Source organism: Phoca vitulina, unplaced genomic scaffold, assembly GCF_004348235.1.
Source record: "Phoca vitulina isolate PV1807 unplaced genomic scaffold, GSC_HSeal_1.0 scaffold28, whole genome shotgun sequence".
NCBI classification, from domain to species: Eukaryota; Metazoa; Chordata; class Mammalia; order Carnivora; family Phocidae; genus Phoca; species Phoca vitulina.
In genome coordinates, this window is record NW_022589731.1 from 17,866,833 (window position 1) to 17,893,756 (window position 26,924).

At 41.6% G+C, this 26,924-nt stretch overlaps 2 protein-coding genes across 9 annotated transcripts in view; one reads left to right on the forward strand and one right to left on the reverse strand.

Annotated features, from left to right (window-relative positions):
• ATE1 (arginyltransferase 1) overlaps positions 1-8,770 on the reverse strand; it is a 168,830-nt gene extending 160,060 nt beyond the window's left edge. For 2 of the 8 annotated variants that reach the window (XM_032423335.1, XM_032423331.1), the window contains exons 1-3: positions 8,113-8,770; positions 5,064-5,127; positions 2,451-2,513 (exon numbers count right to left, since the gene is read on the reverse strand). In XM_032423335.1, coding sequence (XP_032279226.1) covers positions 2,451-2,513; positions 5,064-5,127; positions 8,113-8,197 — 212 coding nt within the window. In that variant the 5' untranslated portion in view covers positions 8,198-8,770. The other 6 variants (XM_032423334.1, XM_032423328.1, XM_032423330.1 and 3 more) reach the window with 6 other exon arrangements.
• LOC116644070 (putative uncharacterized protein ZNRD1-AS1) lies at positions 7,915-25,530 on the forward strand. Its single transcript, XM_032423337.1, has 3 exons — positions 7,915-7,928; positions 22,672-22,747; positions 24,723-25,530. Exon 3 carries the CDS (start codon positions 24,873-24,875, stop codon positions 25,515-25,517), a length of 645 nt encoding a protein of 214 aa, XP_032279228.1. The 5' UTR covers positions 7,915-7,928; positions 22,672-22,747; positions 24,723-24,872; the 3' UTR covers positions 25,518-25,530.
• Positions 25,531-26,924: the final 1,394 nt, after the last annotated feature.

The window sequence follows — 26,924 nt, forward strand, 5'->3', positions numbered from 1 at the left end:
CTATTAGAAGATGAGCTACACTAAAATGAGGAAATAATCTGAGAGGTCAGAGGAGACAGAAAACATGAGACCCAAAGAGAATCCCCAAGATGGCAGTAAAAAGAGATCCCAGGGTGACAGTGATGCATCAGTTGGAAAGACAACCTGTCCAGATCACAGTAGGTCAGAAGACAACACAGAGATATTCATCAAGAGGACACAAGTGATAGAGAACCTGAAGCATCTAAAAATACCAAGAGGAAATTTACACAACTGTGGGAGGATTTCTAAAATTGACTGGTGATGGGTACATAGAAGACTATGCAAACAAAAAAGACAATTATCAACTCCATGGAAAGCAAAAACTTGTGAAGGAAAGAAAATGTAATCAATAGTACACTGCATGGCTCGACCACATAGCATATTTATAGGTCATGATACAGTGACTACACCGTCCAATATTACGATACTTCTGAGCTGGGAAGTTGGCAATGAGGACAAAAAGGAGCTTGAATGTGACAGGGCAACAGGGATGAAATAAAGTTAAATCCTTCTCTTTCAAAGAGAGAAATTCAGAGATAATGAGAAAAAATAAAGTTGAATCCTTACCTTTTAAAGAGAGAAACCCAGAGATATGAGAAAAACCCAAAGATAATGAGATAAGGTTTCTGTAATTATAGAAGCATGTCACTTAAAGGTAGAAAGAAGAATAAACAACAACAAAAAAATCAGTTAAAAAATTTGAGAGTGACTGCACTGGGAAAAAGAAATAGGGAGGTTCAGGGGACTGCAATTTTGCAAAGTAAGCTTTATGGAATTGTTTGATTTTTAAATTACTAGCATATATAATTCTATATAAAAATAAAAACTAAAAAACAAAAAAAATCATAGCCAAGGAAGCTCATCCTCATTTATACTCACATACTGGGCAGCCCCTGACATCTAACAAGAAGCTACGTTGTAGGTTATAATCGCCTTGACTTCACATTAGGTCTCATTATAACTACTGTAGTAAACAAAGTAAAAAAACCCAGAACAGTAAATATGCAAAATGACTCTGTAATATCAATACATGTAATGAAGTTGTGTAAAGAATAACAATTCAGGAAATGTTTGATTTCATGCAAAAAAAAAAAAATTAACATTTTATAATTATTTTGTTTTGCAATGTTAATCGAATCCCTTTTCATAAAAGCAATATACCTGGAACAGAGCTTTACATTGAGAGGCACCCAATAAATTATAGAGGCTTGGTCTTTTTCTTTAACCCACTGAAATTGACTTTTTTTTTTTTTTTTTAAACCTTTTCTGATTAGAAATTCTCAGGGTTCTAGCAAATCAGCTCCAGACTTATTTAAACAGAATCTGGGCCATAATCCAATAACAAACTGTTACTTGAAGGAAAAGGACTTCTGCCTTTGAGGATGTCACTGCTTCATAACCACTAAAACTGCAAGAGGACAGGATAGCTGTCTTAGTAAGATGATTTCAGTAAACCAGACACCCATCTTTTCTCTTTATTGCTCCAGTCCTATGACGTTAGATAAAAGAAAAGGATTCTTAACCAGGAATCAGTGGAACTGTGAGAGCCCGTTGGGAGCCCAAGATCATCCTAAAATTAGTATGCAAATGTTACATATTTTTGCCTATATGCCCCCTCCCTTTTGTTTGGCTGCAGAAAGGGTCTGTAACTTTTCATCAGATTGCCAAAAGTCTTCAATCCCAAAACAAATTAAGAGCAACTAAGAGAAAGAGGTGTGAGGACCAGCCAAAACATGATGGATACAACTGTGTTTGCTTTTTTATCTAGAGAATATATTCATATTGAAACTGTAGACAAATGCTTAATAATGGCAACATACTTTCCCTAGATTCTACCAGAAGAGGAAGGCAAGGAGGACAAGGGAGAAGAGGAGGATCTTTATAATCTGAGAAGGGAAAATCCTTCCATGTTATACTGGGGTTTACTGGTTAAGCAAACACTTTGTAGGAAAATAGACTTTTTAGTTTAAGTTTTCCAATGAAGAAAAATGGACTCTAAATATATGTGGCAGATTAAATGTCAGCCCTCCCCCTCCTCTTTCTACAGATCCTATAGTGCTGTTTGAATATGAGTACTGTGTGCAGCAATACACTAGAATGTGGAAATCCCCAAGCTAAATTCTATAAAACATTTGATATCTAAAAGTAATTTGAGTATTTTCTAATATTCTCACAATATGTCATATCATTGACTAGATTGCTAAACAGTATACTTTTTCATATCCTATTTACACCCAAACCATTAAATAGTATTATTAAAAGCTACTGATGACGTATAAATGTAGCATCAGTTTGTAGAAAAGATATAACTCATTTGTTCTTCTTTATAAAGAGTCTAGCTAGAATGAAAATTAACATGTAAAAAAAGCAAGATGTCACTGAAGAATTATACATACTCTTCAAATTTATATATACATCCTCTTTCTTACCTTATCGTGTACTGAGGACAACATGTTTGATTCATGACAGGCTTATACACATATTTCCCGCTTCTAAAATTAAAAAGTAGTTTTGTTAATGTCTTACACATTTCTCACATGTACTAAAGTTGACTAGTACAGGAGTACAAAATTAATTAGAGTAAAAATCTAACCAATAACATAAAAATATTTAGTTACTCTTCATAACCTAAATAATCTTGCAACATAGACACACCAAGGACAGAGTCCAGCCTTTTCTTTCCTAAACCCTGATATATGTACTCCAAACCTCTTCACCTCCATCACCCCCTCAGCAGCACCTGCAATCCTGCCATGCCTCAGCCCACCACCAATCCTCAATACCATAAAGGCAATCAGAGGAAATCGCTGAGGATGAGGTGACACTGATGGGAGCCCTAGCCTACGATATCCACAGGTGAGGGTTCAAGTGTAGTAGCACAAGGCAGCCCAAAATTAACCTGATGCTTTCAGTGCTTTCTGGATCTCAGTTAGTGGCAGAGCCATGACATTATGGATTGAATTGTGTCCCCTCAAAATTCGTATTTTGAAGCCCTAACCCCCAGTACCTCAGAATGGAACTGTATTTAGAGACAAGGCCTTTAAAGAGGTGACCAAGTTAAAATGGCAGTTAAGATGAGCCCTAACGCAATCTGAATGCTGTGCATATAAGAAAAGGAAACTGCGGGCACCTGGGTGGCTCAGTCGGTTAAGCATCTGCCTTCAGCTCAGGTCATGATCCTGGGGTCCTGGGATTGAGCCCCACATCGGGCTCCCTCCTTGGTGGGAAGTCTGCTTGTCCCTCTCCCTACCCCCCACCTGTACTCTCTCAAATAAATAAATAAAATCTTTAAAAAAAAAAAAAAAAAGAAGAAGAAGAAAAGGAAACTGGAAATACAAAGAGACACTAGACACTAGAGATATATATACAAAGAGAAAGGACCACGTGAGGCCACAGCAAGAAGACAACAGCAATGTACAAGCCAAGGAAGGGCCTTCAGAAAAAAATAAAGCTGCAGACACCAGGATTTTGGAAATTTCAGCCTCCAGTACTGCAAGAATATAGAGTCCTGTTGTTTAAGATACCCAGTCGGTGGTATTTTGTTATGGCTGCCCAAGTAAACATACATGAGCTCGGTTCCTGAGTCAGAAACCTGGGAGTCATCTCAGATTCCTCCATCTAAAGCACCTCTATATCCAGTCAGCAAGCTTTCTACTTCTAAAACGTACCCCTTACATCTGTCCCCTCCCATCTATCTTCTAACCTATAGCCACTGATGATGACAGCATTGTCATGAGATGACCAAGTCACAACCGGACCCTGCAGGGATCTCTGGAACGAGTCTTCCTGCCTTTGCAATCACCCCCTCAAATACCTCTCTGCCATCTGAATGATCATTTCCAAAACACAAATTCCATCACAATTCTGACATAAAAGCTTTCAATGGCTCCCCTCCACCTTTTAAAAAAGAAGTTCATCATGGCATACAAAATCCTTCAACATCCGACCTAGATCTACCTTTTGGGTCTCATTATTAAGTTTAAGAAAAGGTGTGAAGTTTTATTTGCTGTGCTCAATCCCATGTCTTTTGGGGAGTATTGGCACAGAACATTTAGCACTGTTTATATTTACATAAGGAACTTTATACATTCTAAAATCATCTATAAAAAGGTAATTACCAAAAAAACTTAGCCATCAAAGGCAAAGTGTGGACCTTAATGGAATCCTGACTCAAATAAACCAACTATAAAAAAAAAGGACATTTCTGAGACAAGCAAAAAATCTAATCAAACTAAGTAACAGATGACATCAAAGAATTATTGTGTAAAAGATGATAATGGTATCATAGATACATTAAAAAGGAAAAAAGAATCCTTTCTTAGAAACATATATTTATTACAGGTATACTAAGAGGATACCTGAAATTGCTTTAAATTATTTTGTGGGGGAGGAGGGAACATCTTAGTTTGTTCACGCTGATGTAACAATATGTCACAGACTGAGTGGCTTATAAACAACACAAATGTATTCCTCATAGTTCTGGAGGTTGGGAAGTCTAACACCAAGGTGCCGGCATATTCTGTCTGGTAAAGATAAGCTTCCTGGTTCATATTTTTGTTGTAACCTCACATGGCAGAAGTGGCAAGGGAGCTCTCGGGGGTCTCTTTTACAAGGGCACCAATCCCATTTGTGAGGACTCCACCCTCTGATCTAATCACCTCCCAAAGGCCCACCTCCAAATACCGTAAAATTGGGGAAGGGAGTGACAATGATACACGCACATTCACTCCATTGCAGGGAGCAAGGAGAACTGATGCAACAAGATTGGCAAAATGTTAACAACTGTTAACATGTACCTAGCCTGCGGATAGGTACATGAGGTTCATTATACCATACTCTCTACATTTATGTGTATTTGAAGTTCTCCTAATAAACATCTTTAAAAGGAGAGAGAAAAGAATCACTACACAAAGAAATACAATAAAAAAATTTCTTAAACCTCTTTCCAAAAACAGGAAAACATTTTAAAGGCAAACAATATTTTGCAATTATAAGAAGAACCTCAGTAACAAGAGAAGTGTCTTTGTATTAAAGAGCTTTACCTTCGCCATCCTCGATCTATAAGATCCTGATAATCCTGTACTGTCATTGAATGTGCCCACATGCCTGAAAAAATAAGTGCCACGTGCCATGTTAATTATAGCAGGTCGAACTTTTTTTTTTAATTCAAAGCATTCTTTAAATGTGAATATTGAAGCAAAAAAAAAAAAAAAAATCTAGCTCACACTGGAGAAATGAAAGTTTGCACATACTTCATACTTGTTTGACATAACATACAACACAGATGGAAAAGATATTTATCTTCATTTTAAAAATCAAACACATCTAAGTGATTATATTTAATTCAGGATTAGCCAATAGTCTCTATGGCATCATATATTTAAGGTCCTTACTGTGATCAGATTATATCACACTTTTAAGCCATAATAATATCCCCTATAATTTAATAAGCTAGTCTCTTCAAAAGAACTGAAAAGCAAATGTTTTCTGATGCATATAAATTTTCCTGATTTTTATGTTTTTAGCATAGTCTTGGATATTGAAAATAGAACAAAAGTATACAGCAATATTCCTTTTAAGTATAAAAACTGAAAGTAATCGAAATGCCCAGGAACAGAGAAGTGATTACAGGGACTATGATATTATCCGTATGATGGAATAATTATGCAACCATGAAAAAAATGAAGACTATGAGAAAACATTAAAAGGTATATTTGAATTAATGTTAAAAGAAATTTTTTCTCTTGTAAACAGCAAACTGCATCAGAGGTATATAGACAGAGGTAGGCTTGATAGTACAAGAGGTATTCAGAAACAGAAATGTCCAGAAGCCTGGCAGGTGCTCATTAACACTGAGTTATTTTATTAGCCTCAAATTCATCATCTATAAAATAGGAATAATAAAACCTACCTACCTAATAGGTGTGGTGCCCTATGGTAAAGATGATCAGAATTAAAATATATATAATGGAAATTTACAGTTCTCTCTTTAGGTGAAAAGGGTAAAAGCAGGTTTCTTCCACAGGACTTTAAACAAAGGACATCTATATTAATCAATTTCCTCTTACTAAAATTACTGGGGAGGGGCGCCTGGGTGGCTCAGTCATTAAGCGTCTGCCTTCGGCTGGGGTCATGATCCCAGGGTCCTGGGATCGAGCCCCACATCGGGCTCCCTTCTCTGCGGGAGGCCTGCTTCTCCCTCTCCCACTGGCCCTGCTTGTGTTCCCTCTCTCGCTATATCTCTCAGTCAGATAAATAAATAAAATCTTTAAAAAAATAAATAAATAAAAGTAAAATTAGTGGGGAAATAATTAAGGATCTATGAAAATACTCACTTTAGACACCTTTAATAGAAAGTGCTTATAACACACATACTGTAGTCACAATACTAAAATTCTGAAAAAGGGAGGTATCTCTAATACCCTAAGGCATCCACTGTCACCAGTTGGTGTGTCTTTCCTGGGTTTTTATCCTCCCAGAACTGTGATCATGTCACATGCGTCATTTGCATCCTGTTTTTCTCCGTTCAACCCTACACTTAAACATCTTTCTGTTAGCTCATCTTCATAACCATCACTCCTAATGACTGCATTATATTACATTCTGCTCCCTCTTACCTGCAAGCATCTAATAAACAATGTCAATTAATAAGTAAATGGACATACCATAATCGTCCAAATCATTCCCCTGCTGTAGGGCATTTATACTTTTCTTAAATGGAAATTACGTAAATTTGTATCTTCATGGTTATCCCATTTTCCACAATGCTGGACTATTCCTTGAAAAAGATTTTATATCTGCGAATGCATGACACAGCAGGAAATAAACATAATGTTTTGTTTACAAAAAACAAGTCTTCCGAAATAAACCTGAACCATGACAAGCTGGCTTTGTTGTCGTTCTGGAAATGGGTGATTCGAGGAATGACAAGGCATATAAGCACCTGGTAAAATTTTCAAACACATTAGTACCAACAGGCTCCCTCGCCAGCAGCGCCTGTGGTCGGTCACCAGTGTCTTGTATGCTCTTCCGGACATTTTATCCAGATGCCCATGCCCACATATGCGCACACACCTCTTTCTACACAAATAGCCCACCCGACACGCCGCATTCTACAATTAAAATCGGGGATGATCCCACATCAGCATCAGCACTGAGAGGCCGGCCCCAGCGGAACTGACCGCACTACAGGGCTCCCTGGCACGGCATGCTGTCACATATTTAACCGTCTCCTACTGACTGAAGACGAAGACGGACACCTGTTTCCACACTCTGGGCCACGGCGAGACAACCATTATCTCGCACGTCCGAGCACCTGCGTGAAGGATAAGCACCTAGATGCTTCCCTGATGAATCAGAGCTGAGGTCCATTTTTATTTGACAGCCACGGCCCAAACCGGCGAGTCGCGTTCCGCACACCCGCCTCGGGAAAGGACCTGGCCGGGGGCTCCAGCCGCCGCGCGTCGCTCGAGCCGGTCGGCCCGGGCCAGGGCGCCGCGACCCCCGAGGACGCCCGCCGGCCGCGGAGCCCCCGAGGCCGCGACGCCCTCCCCCGCCCGCCGGCCCGCTCACCATTGGAGCGACTGCCCGACTCATTCTTGCAATAGCCGCAGCGGTAGGAGTCCTCGCCCTCGAAATACTCCACGATGCTGGGCGAAAGAGCGGCCCAGGAAGCCATGGCCCCTGCCCTCCAAACGCAACGCGACCCAGCCCGGCCCCGCCGCCGTCGCCGCCACCCCACAATGCTCCGCGCCGCCTGGGAGTCCCCGAGGCGCGCGCGAAGCTGCTCGGGCGCCCGCAGGCCGGGTTCGCCAGGAGTCCCGCACGCTGACGCCGCCCGCGCCATCTTGACCGAGGGCAGCCTTCCGCTATTTCCGTTCCTTCTCTGACCAGGACGGCCATCTTCGGTGAGGGTGAGGAGGAGAGAGGAGCGTGAAGGGAAATAGTCTGGGGAGAAGCGTCTGGGAGAGGGGAGTGGGAGTTTGGGGAGCCGGGCCTGTGAGCTCCCAGGCGAGGGGCTGGCGGCGCGGCGGGCGGTGCGGGGGTGGGACGCCAGGCGGCCGCGCCAGCCCCGTCTGTGGGGACACTCACCGCAGGACACCTTGCCCTCCTCGGAGTCGCAGTAGCCGCAGTGGTAGCCAGCCTTGAGCCCCTTGTATTCCACCACCGAGGCCATGGCTGCCTCCAGGGTCCGCCGGGGCCAACCACGCCTCTCGGCGCCCTGGGGCCAACCTTGGCGGAGCGCGGGGGCCCGCGGCGGGGAGGGGAGGAGGACGAAGCCTGGGGGTGCGTCTCAGCGCCGCGACCCGCGCCCCTGGCACCTCCTCAGGGTCTCGGTCTCTGCTGGTGCAGAGGCCTGCAAGGGACCTTAGCGAGGTGGTAGTCGTGCCCCCGGGCGCCGAGTTAGGGCCAGCCCTTGGCGTGGTTAGGGCCGGCCCTTTGCGTAATTCCTTGCCAAGCATTTCTGCAACTGCTCATTGTCAGCGCCGTTTTACAGATGAGGAAACTGAGGCACGGAGGTTGTGACTCAGTCGTTTCCTGCAGGTTTCAGTATAAAAGTTACTATCTCGGCCGTCCCTGACAGCCATCTGGGTGGCCAGCTCAGGTTTCTTCCAAACCAGCACGTCCGCTCTTCGATGCCATATGCAGGTGTTCTGTGGATGGCAGGCGTAGGTGACTTGAACACTTAAGGTTTTTAAAGCAAACAACTTTCAGAGCCAGTAGCCGCCTTGTGCCATTATAAGCCTATTGCCACCACATCTTATAACTTTGAAAGAGAAGATGAAAATCTTGATTTTTAGTGTACAATTTTTTTAATGTTATTTTTAAAGTTTTTTTTTTTTTTTAACTGTACAGGCCAAACAAAAGATTTATGTAGTTGAATTCAGCCTATGGACTTCCAATTTGCAACCCCTATTTTAAAGAGGATTTTTTTTAGGGAGTAACAGTCTGGAGCAAAGTATAAAAATGAGTACCACCAACAAGGTAATATTCCTTAATCTTTAGGTGCATAGGTAATTTAAGATTGTCTTTATTTTTCCTTGTCAACAGTAAAGCTGATTATCTTTTTGCAGTGTTTTAAAAAGTGAAATCATGAAACTTGGAGAAACAGGTAAACTTTGGAGGTCAGTTTTAACATTCTTGACCCCAAGGTCCACTATGTTGGATACATGCCTGCTTAAGTTGAAGAGGTGTCCTGGTAGCCCCGTGACCTGTTATAATACGAAGCATCACTTGTGCCTCACACAATGGGAAAAGACCTAAGGGATAGCTATGTAGCATGTAGGAGGCTCTCAGGGCCCCTCTGGGTTTCTCCAGTTCCTCCTCAAACTTGAAGGTTCCTTGCTACATATCAGTACCCATTAAGACAGACTTCATTCATTTTGTCCATTATGGCAGATTTGAATATTCCTGGGCCTTTCCCAGAGGCTCTCATTTTGGAGGAAAGTAAAACCCTGTGGAATGAAACAAAGACAGCAGATGCCATGCTCAGACGGAAAGGAGGAGGCCGGGAGGCTTTTTGCTTTTATTATAGTCCTGTACCGATTCACTTCTGTCCCTGTGTCCCAACCTTAGCCCAAGCCTTAGACCAACCTCTGCCAGGGAATGCCAACCTAGAGCTATTATGTCAATGTCCTAGGCATATGTATCCTTAGAGCAACTTCACAACATAGGAAATGAAGACCAGAGAGGCTAAATAACCTACACAAGATCACACAACTAGTAAGAGACATAAGAGAGTATGCGTGGAGGGCAGGGAGAGACCAAAGGTAGAGGCAGGTCACTCCAGGTTGGTAGGTGGCAGTTTTTTGTTTTTAAGATTTATTTATTTTACAGAGAGAGAAAGAGAGTGTGTGAGCATACATGCGAGAGGGGAAGGGGTAGAGGGAGAGAATATCCAAGCAGATTCCCACTGAGCGTGGAGCGCGACGTGGGGCTCCATTTCACAAGCCATAAAATCAGGACCTGAGCTGAAACCAAGAGTCCGATGCTTAACCTACTGAGCCACCCAGGTGCCCCCATTAGTGGAAGTCTTAATAAGCAAAGGGAACTTACATATGAGGCTTGTCTTGGGCAGCAGCAAGATGAGTGGATCCCCACACAGCCATACTAGCCACGGCTATTGAACACCTGAATCTTAAAAGTTTGTATAGAGGGGCTCCTGGGTGGCTCAGTTGGTTGAGTGTCTGCTTTCAGCTCGGGTCATGATCCTGGGGTCCTGGGATCAAGCCCTGCATCGGGCTCCCTGCTCAGCGGGGAGCTTGCTTCTCCCTCTCCTTCCTGCTCCTGCTCTCTCTCTCTCGCTATCTCTGTCTCTCTCTCTCAAATAAATAAAATCTTTAAAAAAAAAAAAGTTTGTATAGAGAGAGGCCTTAACTGGGTCCAGTCAAGTGTACTGTGCAGGTGTTCTCACCATCACATCATTATCTCAAGGCAATATCCTTGCAGCAACCTCTGGGAGTGCAAGAGGCAAGTGGGACCCACATTCCAAGGACAGGGGAGGAGGCGAGGAGCCTCTGATCACCTGGGTCCAGCTCATGGGTCAACTGGTGGTCACATCTTTTCAATGACCTTCCACAACAGAGGGAGAAAGGTGATAAAAATAAAATTGTGGAGAAGAGATCAACAAAGACTACAGGGCAGTGGTTCCTAGATGTCTTTATTTTGCTGAAATTTAGAGACAATAAGTTTTCATCTTCCAGGCCTAAATGAGAAAAAGCAGAGCTTCAGTTTCCACCTTTTTGTGGACAGACATGGGAAGAGGACATTATTAGAATGTTCTTTTATTCATGAAATTGCCAGCAATAGATAGTTGTCTTTACTTTTAATTTTCTTACTTAATGAAATGAAATGCTGGCAACACTAGCATGTGTGGGCCCATTAACATTTCTTACAGTACTGAGTGTGATACCAAGTCTGCAAAGCTGAGTGAAACTCAGTACAAGGCCCTGATGATGTGAAGGAATCTGCATGGGATAGGCCCAATTCATGTCCCTTAAAGGGAATGATGTGAAACACATTCATTTTTTCTTCTGAAAAAAGTGTTTGAGTTGGGGCCTAAGTTAAGTCAGGAAAAAAAGAGTAAAATACAGATAACCTGAGGCAGAGAAGAGGGGCATTCTAGGAAGGAGGTGCGGCATGAGCAGAGACAGGGAGTTGGATAGGACCACGAGGGGTCTCAGGAGCTGGTGATGGTGGAATCCTAGAAGATGCTTTCCTTGTGGGCCATTCACTGCCAAGAGGCCTCAGATTTGACTTTTCCCTCCCAACATGTAGATATGTGCTCTCCAAATTGGTAGTGTAAAAATTAATAAGAGAAACCTCATTTAGAATGAAAGTGAGAGAGCTCTCATGCCCTTATCATTAATTGCAGACCCAAAGTAAGAAACATCTTGCAGGGTGGATACTATTTTACTACCCCGCAGGAGGAAGAAAGTGCTTTCTCTTGCCCTGGCAACAACCCAGCCAATGAAAAGCCACTCTACTTCAAAACTCCAAAGGACTTTTTGTTTACTACCACCCTCCTAAATTCCTCCTTTCCTCCATAAAACGGGGTTCCTCTCCTTTGTTTTCTGGACTAGCCTGTGGTTTTGCTGTGGCTTGCTTATCCCAGATTGCAGTTCTCTATCCTCAAATAAACCCATTTTTGCTAGGAAAATAACTGACAGTTTTATTTTTAAGTTTAACAGTAGCTACTAGCCACTCATGGCTATTGAGTACCTAAAATATGCCTAGTGAAGCAGGGGAACTGAGCTTTTTATTTTAATTTATTTAAATTTATTGGAATTTTTAAATTATAGTGGTGTAAAACATGAGGCAGGATAAATGCCAAAAATGTAAGCATAATCATATTCAAAATGTATAAAATCAAAGACAAGCAAATCTCTTGAAAAAGCCAGGGGAAAGAAAACCCTTACTAATAGAGGGGCAAGAATAAGAATTACATTGGACTTTTCTTTGGAAAGCATGCAAGCAAGAAGAGAGGGAAGTGAAATATTTAAAGTGTTGGGGAAAAAAAAAAAAAACCAACCTACAATTCTGTATCCAGCGAAATTATCCTGCAAAAGTGAAAGAGAAGTATAGCCATACCTCAGAGATATTGGGGTTCAGTGGCAGACCACTGCAGTAAAGCAAATATTGTGATAAAGCGAATCAAATGGATTTTTTTGGTTTCCCAGTGCACATAAAAGTAAATGTGCGATGGCATTATGTCTTAAAAAAAGTGCATACTTTAATTTAAAATGCTTTATTACTAAAAAATGCTAACCACCATCTGAACTCTCAGCCAGTCATCATCACTGATCGCAGATCACCGTAACAAATATAATAACAAATTTAAAACACCAGAAGAATTACCAAAATGTGACACAGAGGCACGAAGTGAGCAAATACTGTTGGAAAAATATTGCCAGTAAACTTGCTCAATGCACGGTTGCCACAAACCTTCAATTTAAAAATACACAATATCTGCAAAGTGCAGTATGGTGAAGCTCAATAAAACAAGGTATTCCTATAAAGACTTTCTCAGACAAACAAAACTGGAGGGAATTTGTCACCAGTAGACCTAATTTGCAAGAAATGTTAAAGAAATTCTTCAGAAAGAAGGAAAATGATATAGGTCAGAAACTAATTTACATAAAGAAAGGAAAAGCATTATTAGAGAAGGAACAAATGGAGATAAAATCAAATTTTTCATTTTTAAAAATTTAATTGCTCTAACAGATAACAGATGGTCAAAATAATAATAGCAACTTGCATACAGTAATTTTATGTTTATGGGTAAGTGAATAACAGCAGTGTTATAATGGATGGGAGGGAGGAACTGGGAATACTCTTTTAAGGTACCTGCACTGCCTATGAAGTGATGTAATGTTATTTGAAAGAGAACTTGGATTAGTTGTGAATGTATAGTGTAAACTCAAGTACAACCATTTAGAAAAGAAAAAAAAATTGCTCTGCTTAGGAGAAAAAAGAATTATGAAATGCACAGTTAAAACCAGAAAAAGAGTGGAAGACAAAAAAAAAGAAAAGAAAGAAAGAACAAGAGCAATGACTAGAAAACAATAACAAATATAGTAGATACTAATCCAGTTACATCAATAATCATTTTAAATGTCAATGGTTTAAATATACCAATTAAAAAACAGACTGTCAGACTGGATAAAAAAAAATAAGACCCAACTATTTGTTATCTACCAAAAACAAAATCCACTTTAAACATAAAAACAAAGATAGATTAAAAGTAAAAGGATGAAGAAAGATAGACTGCTGTTAACACTAGTCAAACAAAAGCTGGAGTAGCTATATTAAATTCAAAGTAAATTTCAGGGCAAGGAAAGTTAGGGATAAAGAGGGACATTACATGATGGTAAGTGGTCAATTCTCCAAGAAAACAATTTTTAATGTATATGCACCTAGTTACAGAGTGGCAAAATATGTGAGGTGAAAACTGAGACTTGCAAGGAGAAATAGATGAATCCACTATGATATTTAGACACTTCTGTGCCCGTATATCGGTAACTGACAGATCCAACAGGCAGAAAATTTGATTGAACTCAACAACACCATCAATCAACTGGATCTAACTGACATCTATAGAATCCTTAATCCAATAGCAACAGAATACACACTCTTCTCAAGCTCACATGGAACATTTACCAAAATAGACCACCTTCTGTGCCATAAAAAAACAAGTTTAAAAGAACAGAAACCATACAAATTATGCTTCAGATCACAATGGAATTAAACTAGATATCAACAACAGAAAGGTAGTTGGAGAATTCCAAAATATTCAGAGATTAAACAACACACTTCTAAACAACACTTGGATCAAAGAAGTTCAGAAATATTTTGAACTAAATGAAAATACAATTGACCTTGAACAATGCTGGGGTTAGGGGTGCCAGCACCCCCACACACAGTCAAAAATCCACATATAAATCTTGACTCCCCCAAAACAACTACTAATACCCTACTGTTGACCGGAAGCCTTACCAATAACATAGTCTTAATACATATTTTTGTGTTATATGTATTATATACTGTATTCTTACAGTCATCTAGAGAAAGATGTTATTAAGAAAGTTACAAGGAAAAGAAAATACATTTACAGTACATATTTCTCAAAATCCACAAATAAGTGGACCTCTGCATAAGTGTTGTTCAAGGGTCAACTGTACAGCTTACTCACTTTGTGAGATGCGGCAAAAGCAGTGCTTAGAGGGTATTTATAGCATTGAATATGTATATTAGAAAAAAGATCTTAATAATCTAAGCTTCTACCTCAGAAAACTAGAAAAAGGAGAGCAAACTAAATCCAAAATAAGCAGAAAAACAACAAAAAATTAAAGCAAAAATAAATGAAACTGAATACAAGAAATCAATAGAGAAATTCAACAAAACAAGTTAATTCTTTGAAATGATCAGTAAGATTGATAAACCTCCAGTGAGGCAAATTAAAACAAAATGAGAAGACAAATTGCCACTATTAGAAATGAAAGAAGGACCATCATTACTGATCCCATGGACATTAAAAGTATAACAGGAATATTATGAGCAACTGTGTCCACACATATGATAACCTACAGGAAATGGATTAATTCTTTGAAAGATACAATCTACCAAAACTCACACAAGAAGAAAAACATAACCTGATTAGGCCTATATCTAAAGAAATGGAATTAATAATGAATAACCTTTGAAAACAGAAAGCTCTGGGGCCAGATGGGTTCATTGATGAATTCTACCAAACATTTAAGGAAGAAATTATACCATCTCTCTGTAGTCTCTTCCAGAAAATAGAAGCAAAGGGAATTTTCTAAGCCATTCTATGAGGCCAGCATTACCTAATATCAAAACCAAAGACATTACAAGAAGACTACAGACCAGTATCTCTAATGAACATAGATGTGAAAATCCTCAAGAAAAAAAATTTGTAAATGGAACTCAACTATATATAAAAGGAATTACACACTATTATACCTTTCAAAACAATGTAATCCATGTCGTCAACGTGCTAAAGAAGAAAAGTCATATCAGTAGATGCAGAAAAGGTGTTTGGCAAAGTCCAACACTCATTCATGATAAAAGCTCTCAGCAAACTAGGAATAAAGAGGAACTTCCTCAATTTGATTTGATAAAGAACATCTGCAAAAAGACCTACAACTAGTTTCTCATACTTAATGGTGAGAAACTAGTTGCTTTCTCAACTAGATCATGAACAAGGCAAGGATGGCCCCTCTCACCACAGCTACTCAACATCATGCTGGAAGTCCCAGCTAATGCAATAAACAAGAAAAGGAATAAAAGGCTTATAGTTTAGGAAGAAAGGAATAAAACTGTTTTTGTCCACAGATGACATGATTGGCCAAATGGAAAATTCCAAATAACAACAATAAAAATCTGGAACTAATAACCAATTATAACAAAGTTGCGGGATACAAAGTTAATATAATAAGAAGCAGTCTCTTTCCTATATATCAGAAATGAACCATTGGAATTTGAAATTAAAAACACAATACCAGGGGCGCCTGGGTGACTCAGTCAGTTAAGCAGCTGCTTTCGGCTCAGGTCATGATCCCAGGGTGCTGGGATCAAGCCCCACGTCGGGCTCCTTGCTCAGCCAGGAGCCTGCTTCTCCCCTGCCTGCCATTCCCCCTGCTTGTGCTTGCTCTCTGTCTCTCTAGCTCTCTCTGTGTCAAATAAATAAAATCTTAAAAAAAAATTATAAAAAAATAAACACAACACAATACCATTTACATTATCACCAGAAAAAAAGAGAAATACTTAGGTATAAATCTAACAAAATATGTATAAGATCTATAAAAGGAAAACTACAGACCTCAGATGGAACAAATCAAAAAAGATGTAAATATATGGAGAGATGATCCATGTTCGTTGACAGGAATATGAATACTGTTAAGATATCATTTCTTCCCAACTTGCTCTTTAGATTCAATGTAATCCCAATAAAAGTCTCAGCAGTTATTTTGTGCATATCGACCAACGGACTCCAAAATTCATATGAAGAGGCAAAAGACTCAGAACAACCAAAACAATGTTAGAGGAGAAAACAAAACCAGAGGACTGACTCTACCAGACTTTAAGATTTATTATAAAGCTACAGTAATTAAAACCGTGTGGTATTGGTTAAAGAACAAATAGATCAATAGAACAGGATAGAAAGCCCAGAAATAGACCCACACAAATATAGTTAACTGATCTTTGACAAAGGAGCAAAGGCAATTCAATGAAGAAAGGATAGTCTTTTCAAAAATTGGTGCTGGAACTGGGCATCCACATGCAAAATAAATTTATAAATTAATCTAGACACAGACCTCATACCTTTAATAAAAATTAACTCAAAAATGGATCATAAGCCTAAATGTAAAGCACAAAACTAAAACCCCTAGAAGACAACATAGGAGAAAATCTAGGTGACCTTGGTTTTAGTGATGACTTTTTAGACAGAACACACAAACATGGCCCATGAAAGAAAAAATTAAAGTTGTACTTTATTAAAATTAAAAACTTCTGCTTGGCAAAAGAATGAAAAGACAAGCCATAGAATGGGACAAAGTCTTAGTAAAACACATTTCTGCTAAAGGACTGGTATCTAAAACATATAAAAAAAAATCTTGAAATTCTCAGCAAGAAAACAAACAACCCAATTAAAAATAGGCAAAAGATCTGAACAGATACCTACCAAAGATAAACAGATGGCAAATAAGCATATAATAAGATGCTCAGCATCATATGATATTAGCAAATTGCAAATTAAAATGATAACAAAATAGCATTCACACCTCCTGCAGTGGCTAAAATTCACAACACTGACAACACTAAATACTAGCAAGGACGTGGAGCAAAAGGAACTTTCATTCGTTGCTGGTGGGGAGGCAAAATGTAGAGCTACTTTGGAAGATAGTTTGGCAGTTTCTTATAATACTAAATATACTATCATATGATCCATAATCCTTGGTATATAACCAAATAGTCGAAGGCTTATATCCACACAAAAACCTGCACACAAATGTTAATAGTAGCTTTATTCATAATTGCCAAAACTGGAAGCCAGCAAGATGTCCTTCAATAGGTGAATGGATAAAGCAACAATGGAATATTGTTGAGCGATAAGAAGAAACGAGCTATGTATGAAGCCATGAAAAGACATGGAGGAATATTAAAAGCATATTACTTAGTGAAACAAGCCAATCTGAAAAAGCCTTTTCAGCATGAAAAAGTCATACCGTATGATGCCAACTATATGGCATTCTGGAAATGGCAAAACTATGAGACAGTAAAAAGATCAGTGGTTGCTGGGGTTTAGGATGCAGAGTGAGGGAGGGACAAATAGCTGGAACATTGGATTTTTAGGGCAGTGATAAAATTCTGTATGATGCAGTAACGATGGACACCTGTCACTACACATTTGTTAAAACCCATGGAATGTACAAGACAGAGTAAAACTCAGTGTAAGCTACGGACTTTAGTTAATAATAATTCGGCAATATTGGTTTGTCAGTGATAACAAGTATACCATACTAATACAAGATATAAATAATGGGGGAACTTGGAGGGTGAGAGTACTTTTTAATCACTATTTCTGTAAACTATAGGCGCTCTTTAAAAATTAAATTTATTAATGAAAACAGAACAGCAGTATAAAAAATTTTAAGTTGATTGCAGGTTGAGATGATATTTTGGATATCATGGGTTAAAATACATCACTAAAATTAATCTTGCCTGTTTCTGCTTACTTTTTTTAATGTAGCTCCTAGAAAATGTTAAATTACTCTGTGACTTACATTCTGTTTTCATTGAACAATGCTGGTCTAGAACCAGGTTCTCACAGCACCAATGGACGAACCCAATTCTCTACCTGCCTCTGCTTCCAGGCCTTATGGTTTCAGGATCTTTTCTCTCCTGCCACTTCTTTTTAATAATTTTCCTATTTTTTTTTATTAATTTTATTTTATAATGTTATGTTAGTCACCATACATTACATCATTAGTTTTTAATGTAGTGTTCCATGATTCATTGTTTGCATATTACACCCAGTGCTCCATGCAGTACGTGCCCTCCTTAATACCCATCACCGGGCTAACCCATCCCCCCACACCCCTCCCCTCTGGAACCCTCAGTTTGTTTCTCAGAGTCCATAGTCTCTCATGGTTCGTCTCCCCCTCCGATTTCCCCTCAATAATTTTCCTATTAACAAAGTTCTCCGTTTGTTTGGGGAAGTCACCATAATTCCTCTACATCATATTCTGGTTCTGGTGTTGCTCCCCACATGTGGTGCCCTGCCCGTTCAGCTTCCTCTAGCAACCACTGACAGGTCACCTCTTGCTTCTTTGGTCTCAGGAGTGTCTCCCACATTTCTGCCACTCTACTCAGAATGTGCTCCCCAGCAGGTCCTCCACGTTCAGTCCCACCTCATACTGATGACTCCTGCCCTTTGTTTTCGGCCCATACTTACGCGTCCCTTTTGTATGGCTACATCATACACGTGCACTTGTGTCTATTTCTTGCCTCCCCCATTGGGTTGTGAGCGCCACGAAGGTGAGGGCTGTGTTTCCACCCCTCCCATTTTCCAAGGTCAGGTGGATAGCATGTGGAAGATCACAAGCTTGGCTTTCAGACATCCATGTTCAAGTTTCAGTCTCCCCCTGGGCAACTGTGTGGCCTTGAACACATCACATAACTCTCTCAGCCACGTTTCCTCCTAATTGGAAAATCAGCAGAAGAATAATAACATTACCGAATAGGGTAGTTGGAGTGTCAGTGTTTTATGTTTAGATACTATCAGAGGAACTTCTATTTTTTATTTGAGTCTGTTTTCAAACTCCGGCAAAATGGGGTCAGCGGGCAGCGTGCAGTTTCCAGTGCCAACAGTTAGTCTGTGATGACGCTCTGGTTTGTTTCAAGTTCCATGTCATGAGAAGTGGTTAACGATAATTTCAGCTCAGGAACCACTAACCTCTCCTTCCCCAGGGAGGATTTCTCATAACTACTCAAACACATTTCGTGACTTTTGACAAAAGATTAAAATTTAGGTATATGATAAAATACTTGTTAGCAAAGAGTTCTTTTTATGTTTCTCATAGAAAGACACAGCTCAGGCCACCTTTTGTTTATGTTAGGGCGAAGTCTAGTCTTGCTGATAGGTGCTTCAACCTGATTTGCTGTTAAAAACATTTATTTCCCTGGCTTATAGTCTTCATCCCTTGTTTCTCTTATCAGGAAAAAGAAACAATTCAAAGCATAATACTTAAATAAAAAGTACTTTTAGGTCCACATGATTGTCTTTTTTGTTTTATTTTAATTAAGCTGATTTCTTACGTAAAAAGAGGCTCATATTAGTAATTGCATATTTTTCTTTATCAAAAAGGAGGCTAGGGGTTCCTGGGTGGCTCAGTTGGTTAAGCATCTGCCTGACTCTTGATTTTGACTCAGGTCATGATCTCAGGGTCCTGAGATTGAGCCCTGTACTGGGCTCCATGCTGGGTGTAGACAGCCTGCTTAAGTTTCTCTCTCTCCCTCTCCCTCTGCACCCCCACCCCCCCCACTCATGCTCACTCTCTCTCTAAAAAAAAAAACTATATTCAGTTTTCAGGAGGGTAAATAAGATATTACCTTTTAACACTTTATTTTTTTTTAAGATTTTATTTATTTATTTGAGAGAGAGAGAGCACAAGCAGGGGGGACAGCAGAAGGAGAGAGAGAAGCAGGCTTCACACTGAGCAGGGAGCCCAGTGCAGGGCTTGATCACAGGACCCCAGGATCATGACCTGAGCTGAAGGCAGACACTTAGCCAACTGAGCCACCCAGGCGCGCCTTCCTTTTAGCACTTTACACAGTGCCTGGCTCAGAGTCAATGAATACTAGGAACTTGGGGTAGTATGATACCGTTACATCACAGGCATATACACATTTTGGCTGAACAGCACGTGAGTTTGATATCTAAGTGACATGACATTTTATCAGTGTTAAAATGGTATCTTGTGAATATTAAAATGTAGGTTGTAATGTAATTCAAGGTTTTGGTACAAAAATCAACAGAAATCACTGTCATGACTTGCTGTTTGAAATTCTTTGATTTTTGATAAAATACCCATATTTACTTTCATAACTGTTTCATTTCTTTTCTGAATGAGTTCAGGGCTGTGGTGTCAAGCACATCTCTGCATACAGCATATTTGGGGAGGGATAGATTTTATTCTTAATAAGTAAGAAGCCAGGTTGTAATCAATCACTATATTTTCTCCTCTCACATTTTAAGAAGTAGAGACATTTCAAGAAGGAGAAACAATGAGGACTTTATTTGGACATCCGCAGCTTAACTATATGGTGACAAGTGTCTTGAATATGCAGAATCATTTCATTAATTTGTATTTTGACATTGGTGTATTGTCTGCTTGTCCTTAAGTAATGACCAGGTATGAACATAATTAAATATGTGGCTAAAAGATTAAAGAGGAGTAGAGCTCAAAAGCTCCGTAGCAGCAGCAACATTTAGCTGAGTGACACACCAGCTGAGGGATGGTGAGACCACGTGACCAGGCCACCCACACGCCTGTCTGCCCTCTGCCAGCTACTGGGACTGTGCATGCAGGATCCCCCCCCCCCCCAGCTCTCCCTAGGTTACATTTCTATGGAAGATACATAATATATATCCCCACCCCCAAAAAAGCCCAAGCAAACAAAAATGACAAAGATGCTCCCATTACCTTGGAAGATGCTTTCTCCAGGTACACCGAGAAGAGCTGTCCTATCTGTGAAACACAGCCCCTTGCACTTTCTGTCCGCGGTCAATCAGCCCAGCTCACACTGGATGCATTCCCTGCCAGCCAGGCGATGTCTTCACCTACCACCTCACAGTAGTCTCAATCTAGGATGGTGATGACACATACAAAAGCTTGTGACTGCCTCTGGTTGCCCTAGAAATCAACCCAAGGCATCCTGAAGGACCAACAGTGGAGAGCGGGAAGTCTGAGAGGGCCGGGAAGGTGCTGGCTGGAGAACAGTACCTTGCAGAACAGAGAACGAGGGACTGGAGCCCAGCCCTGGGAAAGCAGACGCTGTGAGGAAGAGGGCGAAGAAGCAAGCATGTTGTTCGCAAAGCTGGCGATGGATAGGACACTGGCAGAAAAAAACGACACGGAAGATCCACAGCACAAGGCTACTCGCCGGGTGGCCGCGGGCGCCGGGCGGGGAGGGTGCGGGGGGAGCCCAGGGAAGGACCGACTGGCAGCGCGGACCCCACCCTCACGCCGTCCCCCGGTGACAGACTCAGAATGGTTGGATCTGAGTGCGGGAGAACAGTAGGTATTATTTCCTTCCATTTTGAGTTAAAGGCAGGAGAATGTTCGATTATCTGGGAACGAGTGTAGCACAGGAACGAAAATGTGCTCTGGAGTCGCGCAGGCGCACATCCTGCCTCTGAAACTGAGGAGTCACGGAACCTCTCTGGCCTCAGGTGTCTTTGCAGCGAGGCCTGATGAGTGCCTCCCTCGCGGACTGTGTGGGAGACGAAGTAAAAGGACCCACTTAAGGGCCCCGCACATCACCCAGTGTATAGTAAGCTCAGTAAATGCTGTTATGGAGATAATATAAGAACCTCATAGAAAAAAACATGAAAGCGGAAGCAGGAGTCTGTTTAAGAAATTAGCTTTACTTACACGGTAACTATAGTTTTGTTTTTTTATCTGTCTATATTATAAAATCCTCTTTTGCTGCAAAGAGAAGTCAGAGAGGGGAGCCTGGGTGGTTCAGTCGGTAAAGCATCTGCCTTGGGCTCAGGTCATGATCTCAGGGTCCTGGGATCGAGCCGCGCGTCGGGCTCCTTGCTCAGCAGGGAGTCTGCTTCTCCCTCTGCCCCTCACCCTGCTCTCGTGCTCTCTCTCACTCTCAAATAAATAAAATCTTAATGAAAAAGAGAGAAGTCAGAGAAACAGAATATTTACAACCGAGGTTGCTAAACAGAATCTATTTGCTAACTAAGCAGGCTAAGAAATAAGAGTTCTCCAGGATACCTAAATGTGACTGCAAATTTCTCGGCTGTATTTTCCTGCATTAAATTAAAAAACAAAACAAAACAAATTTTCTTGCCATCAAATTGTTTTATTGGCTATCTAAAATATAAACATTTGACAAGAATCATGAAACGTTACAGTTAGCTGTTGTTGGAAATTAATGATAGCTTATAAATTATACTATTTATAATTTTATGCATAACTGAACTTAAAAGGGACTGACTAGCTTTGAGAACTTATTTTCTCATCCAAGGCAAGGTTCTTTGTTCTACGAACAATTATACAAACCATGGTTTGTGGAATTTGAAATAGCAACTCAGTCTCCCCTCTCCAGTGTTAAAATAAAGGTATTTCTGTTAGCCGCAACCTCAAACTCAATATGGCTCTTTATTCATATTTTTATCAGAGAGCATTCCTTCCTTGCTTCAAGGAAAGCTACAAGTTAGCAAAAGTCCTGCCTATTGGCACAGAGAAATGCCTCTTGCTGTCGAAAAGTGTGTGACAAACATGTGAAAAGCAAGTCCCAAATCAACACCCTACCTCAATTCACACCAGGGCCAGGTTTCCTGAAACCTTTCTCCAAATCCTAGTGCAATTTCTCTTTTTAATCTTCCAGATTGGCCTGGGCCAGAAACACTCAGGACCCTCGGATTGCAGTGGGTTCCCAGTCCCCACTAGAAAAGAAGATTAAGGTGAGGAAATATGTTTGCCATGAACTCTGGAGTCAGTAATACCATCACAAAAAGTTTCTCCCCAAGGTAGAAAGGGCCTGAGTGTTTCAAGCCAAAGTGCTTCATCTGTTGGGCTTGGTTCCGGCTAGACAGCACTGAACAAAGCAAACATCGCTTGTGCCCCCACAGGGCCAGGGCAAGTGGGGGACATGGACATTAAACAGTTACCACAAATTGTGATAAGGGTCATGAAAGATGGGATTTTATTTGAACAAATACGTGGAAGGTCTGAGGAAGTAACATTTAAGCTAAAACCTAAAGATTACGTACATAATACTGTAGTCAGAGTTGCTGTATTGTGTGTTTGGGAGTCTATGAAGGAGGAACATGTGAAAATACTCAGATGGCAAAGAGAATATGGTTTTTGAGGAACAGAAAAGTCAGTGTGGCTGCAGCAGAGTGGACAAGCAGGTGAGCTGAGAGGCAGTCAGGAGCCAAATTATGAAAGCCATACTGGGATTTGGGATTTTCTCCTCAAAGCAACAGGACACTCTCCTAGGTTTCAGTGCAGGGAACGGACATGCTCAGATTTGTGTGATACAGAGATCCCCCCCCTGGTTGCTGTGTGCGCGGTCTGGTGGGGCTGGGGGCAGAGAGAAGCATGGATTCAGGGAAGCTAATGAGGCTGCTACCCTAGGGTGGGGGCATTTTGAAGTTAGTAGGGACAGACTGAGAAGGGGGAAAGAGAAGGAAGCACGTTGGAAGAAGAGCCAAGTGGAGATGTTAAGTAGATCATATCTAGGGATGAAGTTGAGAGGTGAGTACAGGTCAGTCTCGTGTGCCTCGATGGTCTTGCTCATCCCTTACTGCCCCCTCTCGAGCAGTCTGAGACACATGGTAGGTCACCTTGTTGAGTGACTGAGAGTGTCCATGCCCAAGAGAGTCTATGCTCTAAGATGAGAATATGCTCATCTTAAGTGACAATTTCTGTTGTATTTTCTTGCATTACATTTAAAAGACAGAACCAGCAAAGTAGGTGGAAGGGTGTGGCCATGAGGTAGGAAGAGAATGAAGGGCTATTTAGTCACCTGGGGATATTTGGCTAATGGCTGGAACAGTCTCGGGGCGGGGCGGTGGGGGAGGGGGGGGGGGTCGGCGGGGGGTGGGGGCGGGGGCGGGGGGGGGGGGCAGGATCACCTTGGTCACATGCCCTTGGCCACAGCCTGGAAGCCAGAGGAAAGTAAAGTACTCAACTCTGTAAAATGCTGCTGAGGTCAAGTATGACAGGGACAGAGACAGGACCACTGAATTTGTTGCTGTGGAGATCCTTCACGACCTAAATGAGAGCAGTCTGGGGGCAGTGGGGGCCTGGAAACCCACCTGAGGAGGACCGAGGGGGAACTGGGCAGTGGGGAAGTGGAGAGGGGTTCTAGGTGTCTGCTTCATGGCACACGGTGAAAGGGAGCCAAGATGGGATGTGCGGCAAAGGAAACGTTTTCCTTTTCTGCTTAAAGATGATATATATACTGGAACATATTTTTATGCTGACGGGAGTGATCCAGTACAGGGGAAATTTTGATGAAGCAGGAAAGAAAACTTGGTAAAAATTTGCAAATTAAGTTCCTGAAGCTTCACAAGGACAGATGGGAGAACTGGCTTTTGATAGACAAAGGGGCAATGTTTCCATTCTAAGGGCAGGGCCCAGGATCCATGCATGGCGGTGGTTCTGGCAATGGGAAGAGGAGGGCGTTCCTGACTGAGTGCTTCTGTTTTCTCAAGGAAGTCTAAGGCGAACTCTTCAACCGGAGGGGGACCCTGGGGGAGGGGAGTGTGGGAGGTTTGAAGAGTAAGCCAGGGAACACGGCTAAGAGATCCCCCCACCAGGGACATGGTGTCAGAGTGCCAGGAAGAGCCACCAGCCACTTGTGATCTGTATCATGGCCTGTAACAAAAGGACAGCCAACTTAAAAACCTTTTAACACTTCCCTCTGACAAGAGTTTAGGTGGTGTCCATTCTTCAAAAGTGAGGAAATTTTTGCTCCAGAAGTCTCAGCAGGAGAATGAAACACTTCATCAGCTCAAAGCCGTGTCTTTTGACTTCCGGTTTGCCGAAGCAGAGACGTACTACTATCGGCGGCATCAAGAGATGATGCTGGGGGAAGCATGGAGATACCTGATGGTTCCAAGGCGGGAAATTAAAATAGAGAGAGAGAGACCCCAACGTGAAAAAACAGGAGACGCTAAAAGATGGGACTATTTAGTGCCTGAGAGGGAGCTGGGCCACATAGAGAAGCACATATACCGAGCGGAACGAGCCAGAGGCCTCAGAGACCACAAGTATCGGCTCCTCCCTCAAAAGATTCCAAGTGAAACAGTCTTCCCCAACATATTAACCCTAGGGAAGGAGGAAAAGACTGAAACTATCCAGAAAACCCACAAAACTAAGACCAAAAAGCACAGGGCGGCCTGGGCAAAGGAACAGATCAAGGGGCATCAGGATCGAATGATTCGGGGGAGAGAGCTCACGGAGCAGAGAAGTGAGAGACTGCGTGCTTGGAAGATCTCTGCCCCCACTCCTCTCCACAGGCCTGCAACACACAAGGAGGAAGAGAAAGAATTCGAACGGATCACAGCCTACCCGATAGCCCAGCCTTACCAGGAAGCACTCATCGAAGTGACCATCCTCATGGAAAAGTCCAGAAAAGAGGATAACGTAAAAAAGCCACTCCAACGAGACCTCTTGAGTATGCCACCATTTTTGAGAAGTCAACTAGAGAAAAAAAAAGTTTAAGTTATTTTCTGGATTATTGTGTTTCTTTTTTAGGCTGGCATACTTTGACAACTGTCAGGGCAGTAAAATCCCACACCCCGCATTGTGTTTCTAAGTTTGTTTGCATCAAACTTGGGGGGAAAAAAGTTAAACCGAGTGTTTATTTCAACTATCTGCATAACTATCCCAAAACTTAGTGACTTAAATCCACCACTATTTTATTATATCTCACAATTCCGTATTAGGAATTCAGGCAGAACTTGGCTGGGTGATTTTTCTCCCCCATCCCGCACCACCGGAGCTGCTTGGGGATATTCAGGTGACAGCTGGACTAGAGGGTACAGACCGCGTGCCCTTGGGTTGACTAGAAGGCTGGGCTTAGCTGGTCCCAGTCCCCGTCTCCTCTCTCCATGTGGTTTCTGGCCTTATTACACGGTGATTCCGGCTCTGGTGACCTCTCAGACTCCACAAAAGTTCTTTTGACCTAGCCTCCGCAGTCCTAGAACATCACTTCTGCCATATTCTGTTGCTCAGACAAGTCACCAAGATCAGCCCAGACTCAAGGCGGGGAGGAAACAGACTCTTCCTCTCAAAGAAACTTGCAGCCATCTTTTAATCTACTATTCCAAGGCTCTGAAAAGTCCATCCTACACGTCTATCCTTCTTTATCCTTTCTATTGTCTTTTATGTTAACACTGCTCATAAAAACTAAACAAGTATTTTTATACAAAGAAACCGACAATTCCACAGCTTCTGGATTGATCTTGACTAAAGAGACCTGGTCCCTCTCTGCAGAAGTAAATACAGACCAAGGGTTTAAAAGCCTGTTGCAATTATGCAGACAACATATTATCTTGTATTCTCCAATGCACCTGTAATTTTATAGCATGTCAGAAGCCTAAGCCCTAGCCGGAGAGAGACCCAAGACTCTAGGATTTAGCCCCTCAAGGAGCTTATGATCTACTTGGAGAGAACAGAAGTCAAAGCAGCACACGCCCAGGTCTGTGCTATGAAACACTGGATGGAGAATACAGACCACAGAGTAGGGCAGCTTATGGGCAACGCCAGTCTGAGAATACTCACCCTGGGTGAGAAGTGCTTGGGCAGGGCAGTTAGGACAGCAAGGCCTGGCCCCAAACCAGCTACCGTCAGCACAGAAATAAGGCACACCCGGGCCCTGGGGGAACTCCACTGGAAAACGTGCGAACAACATGACAAGCACAGACAGGGTAACGGAGGTAAGAATGAGGTGCTATTAGAACACAAAGTTCTAGAGGAAAAGAAAGACTTTGGGGATGTTACATGTGTTTGATATTTAAACGATAACATGCATTAGTTGGTTTTTTCCTATTCAAAAGTTTACAATTTTTTTTTTAAAGTAGCCTCCTTGCCCAACATGGAACTTGAACTCACCACCCCAAGATCAAG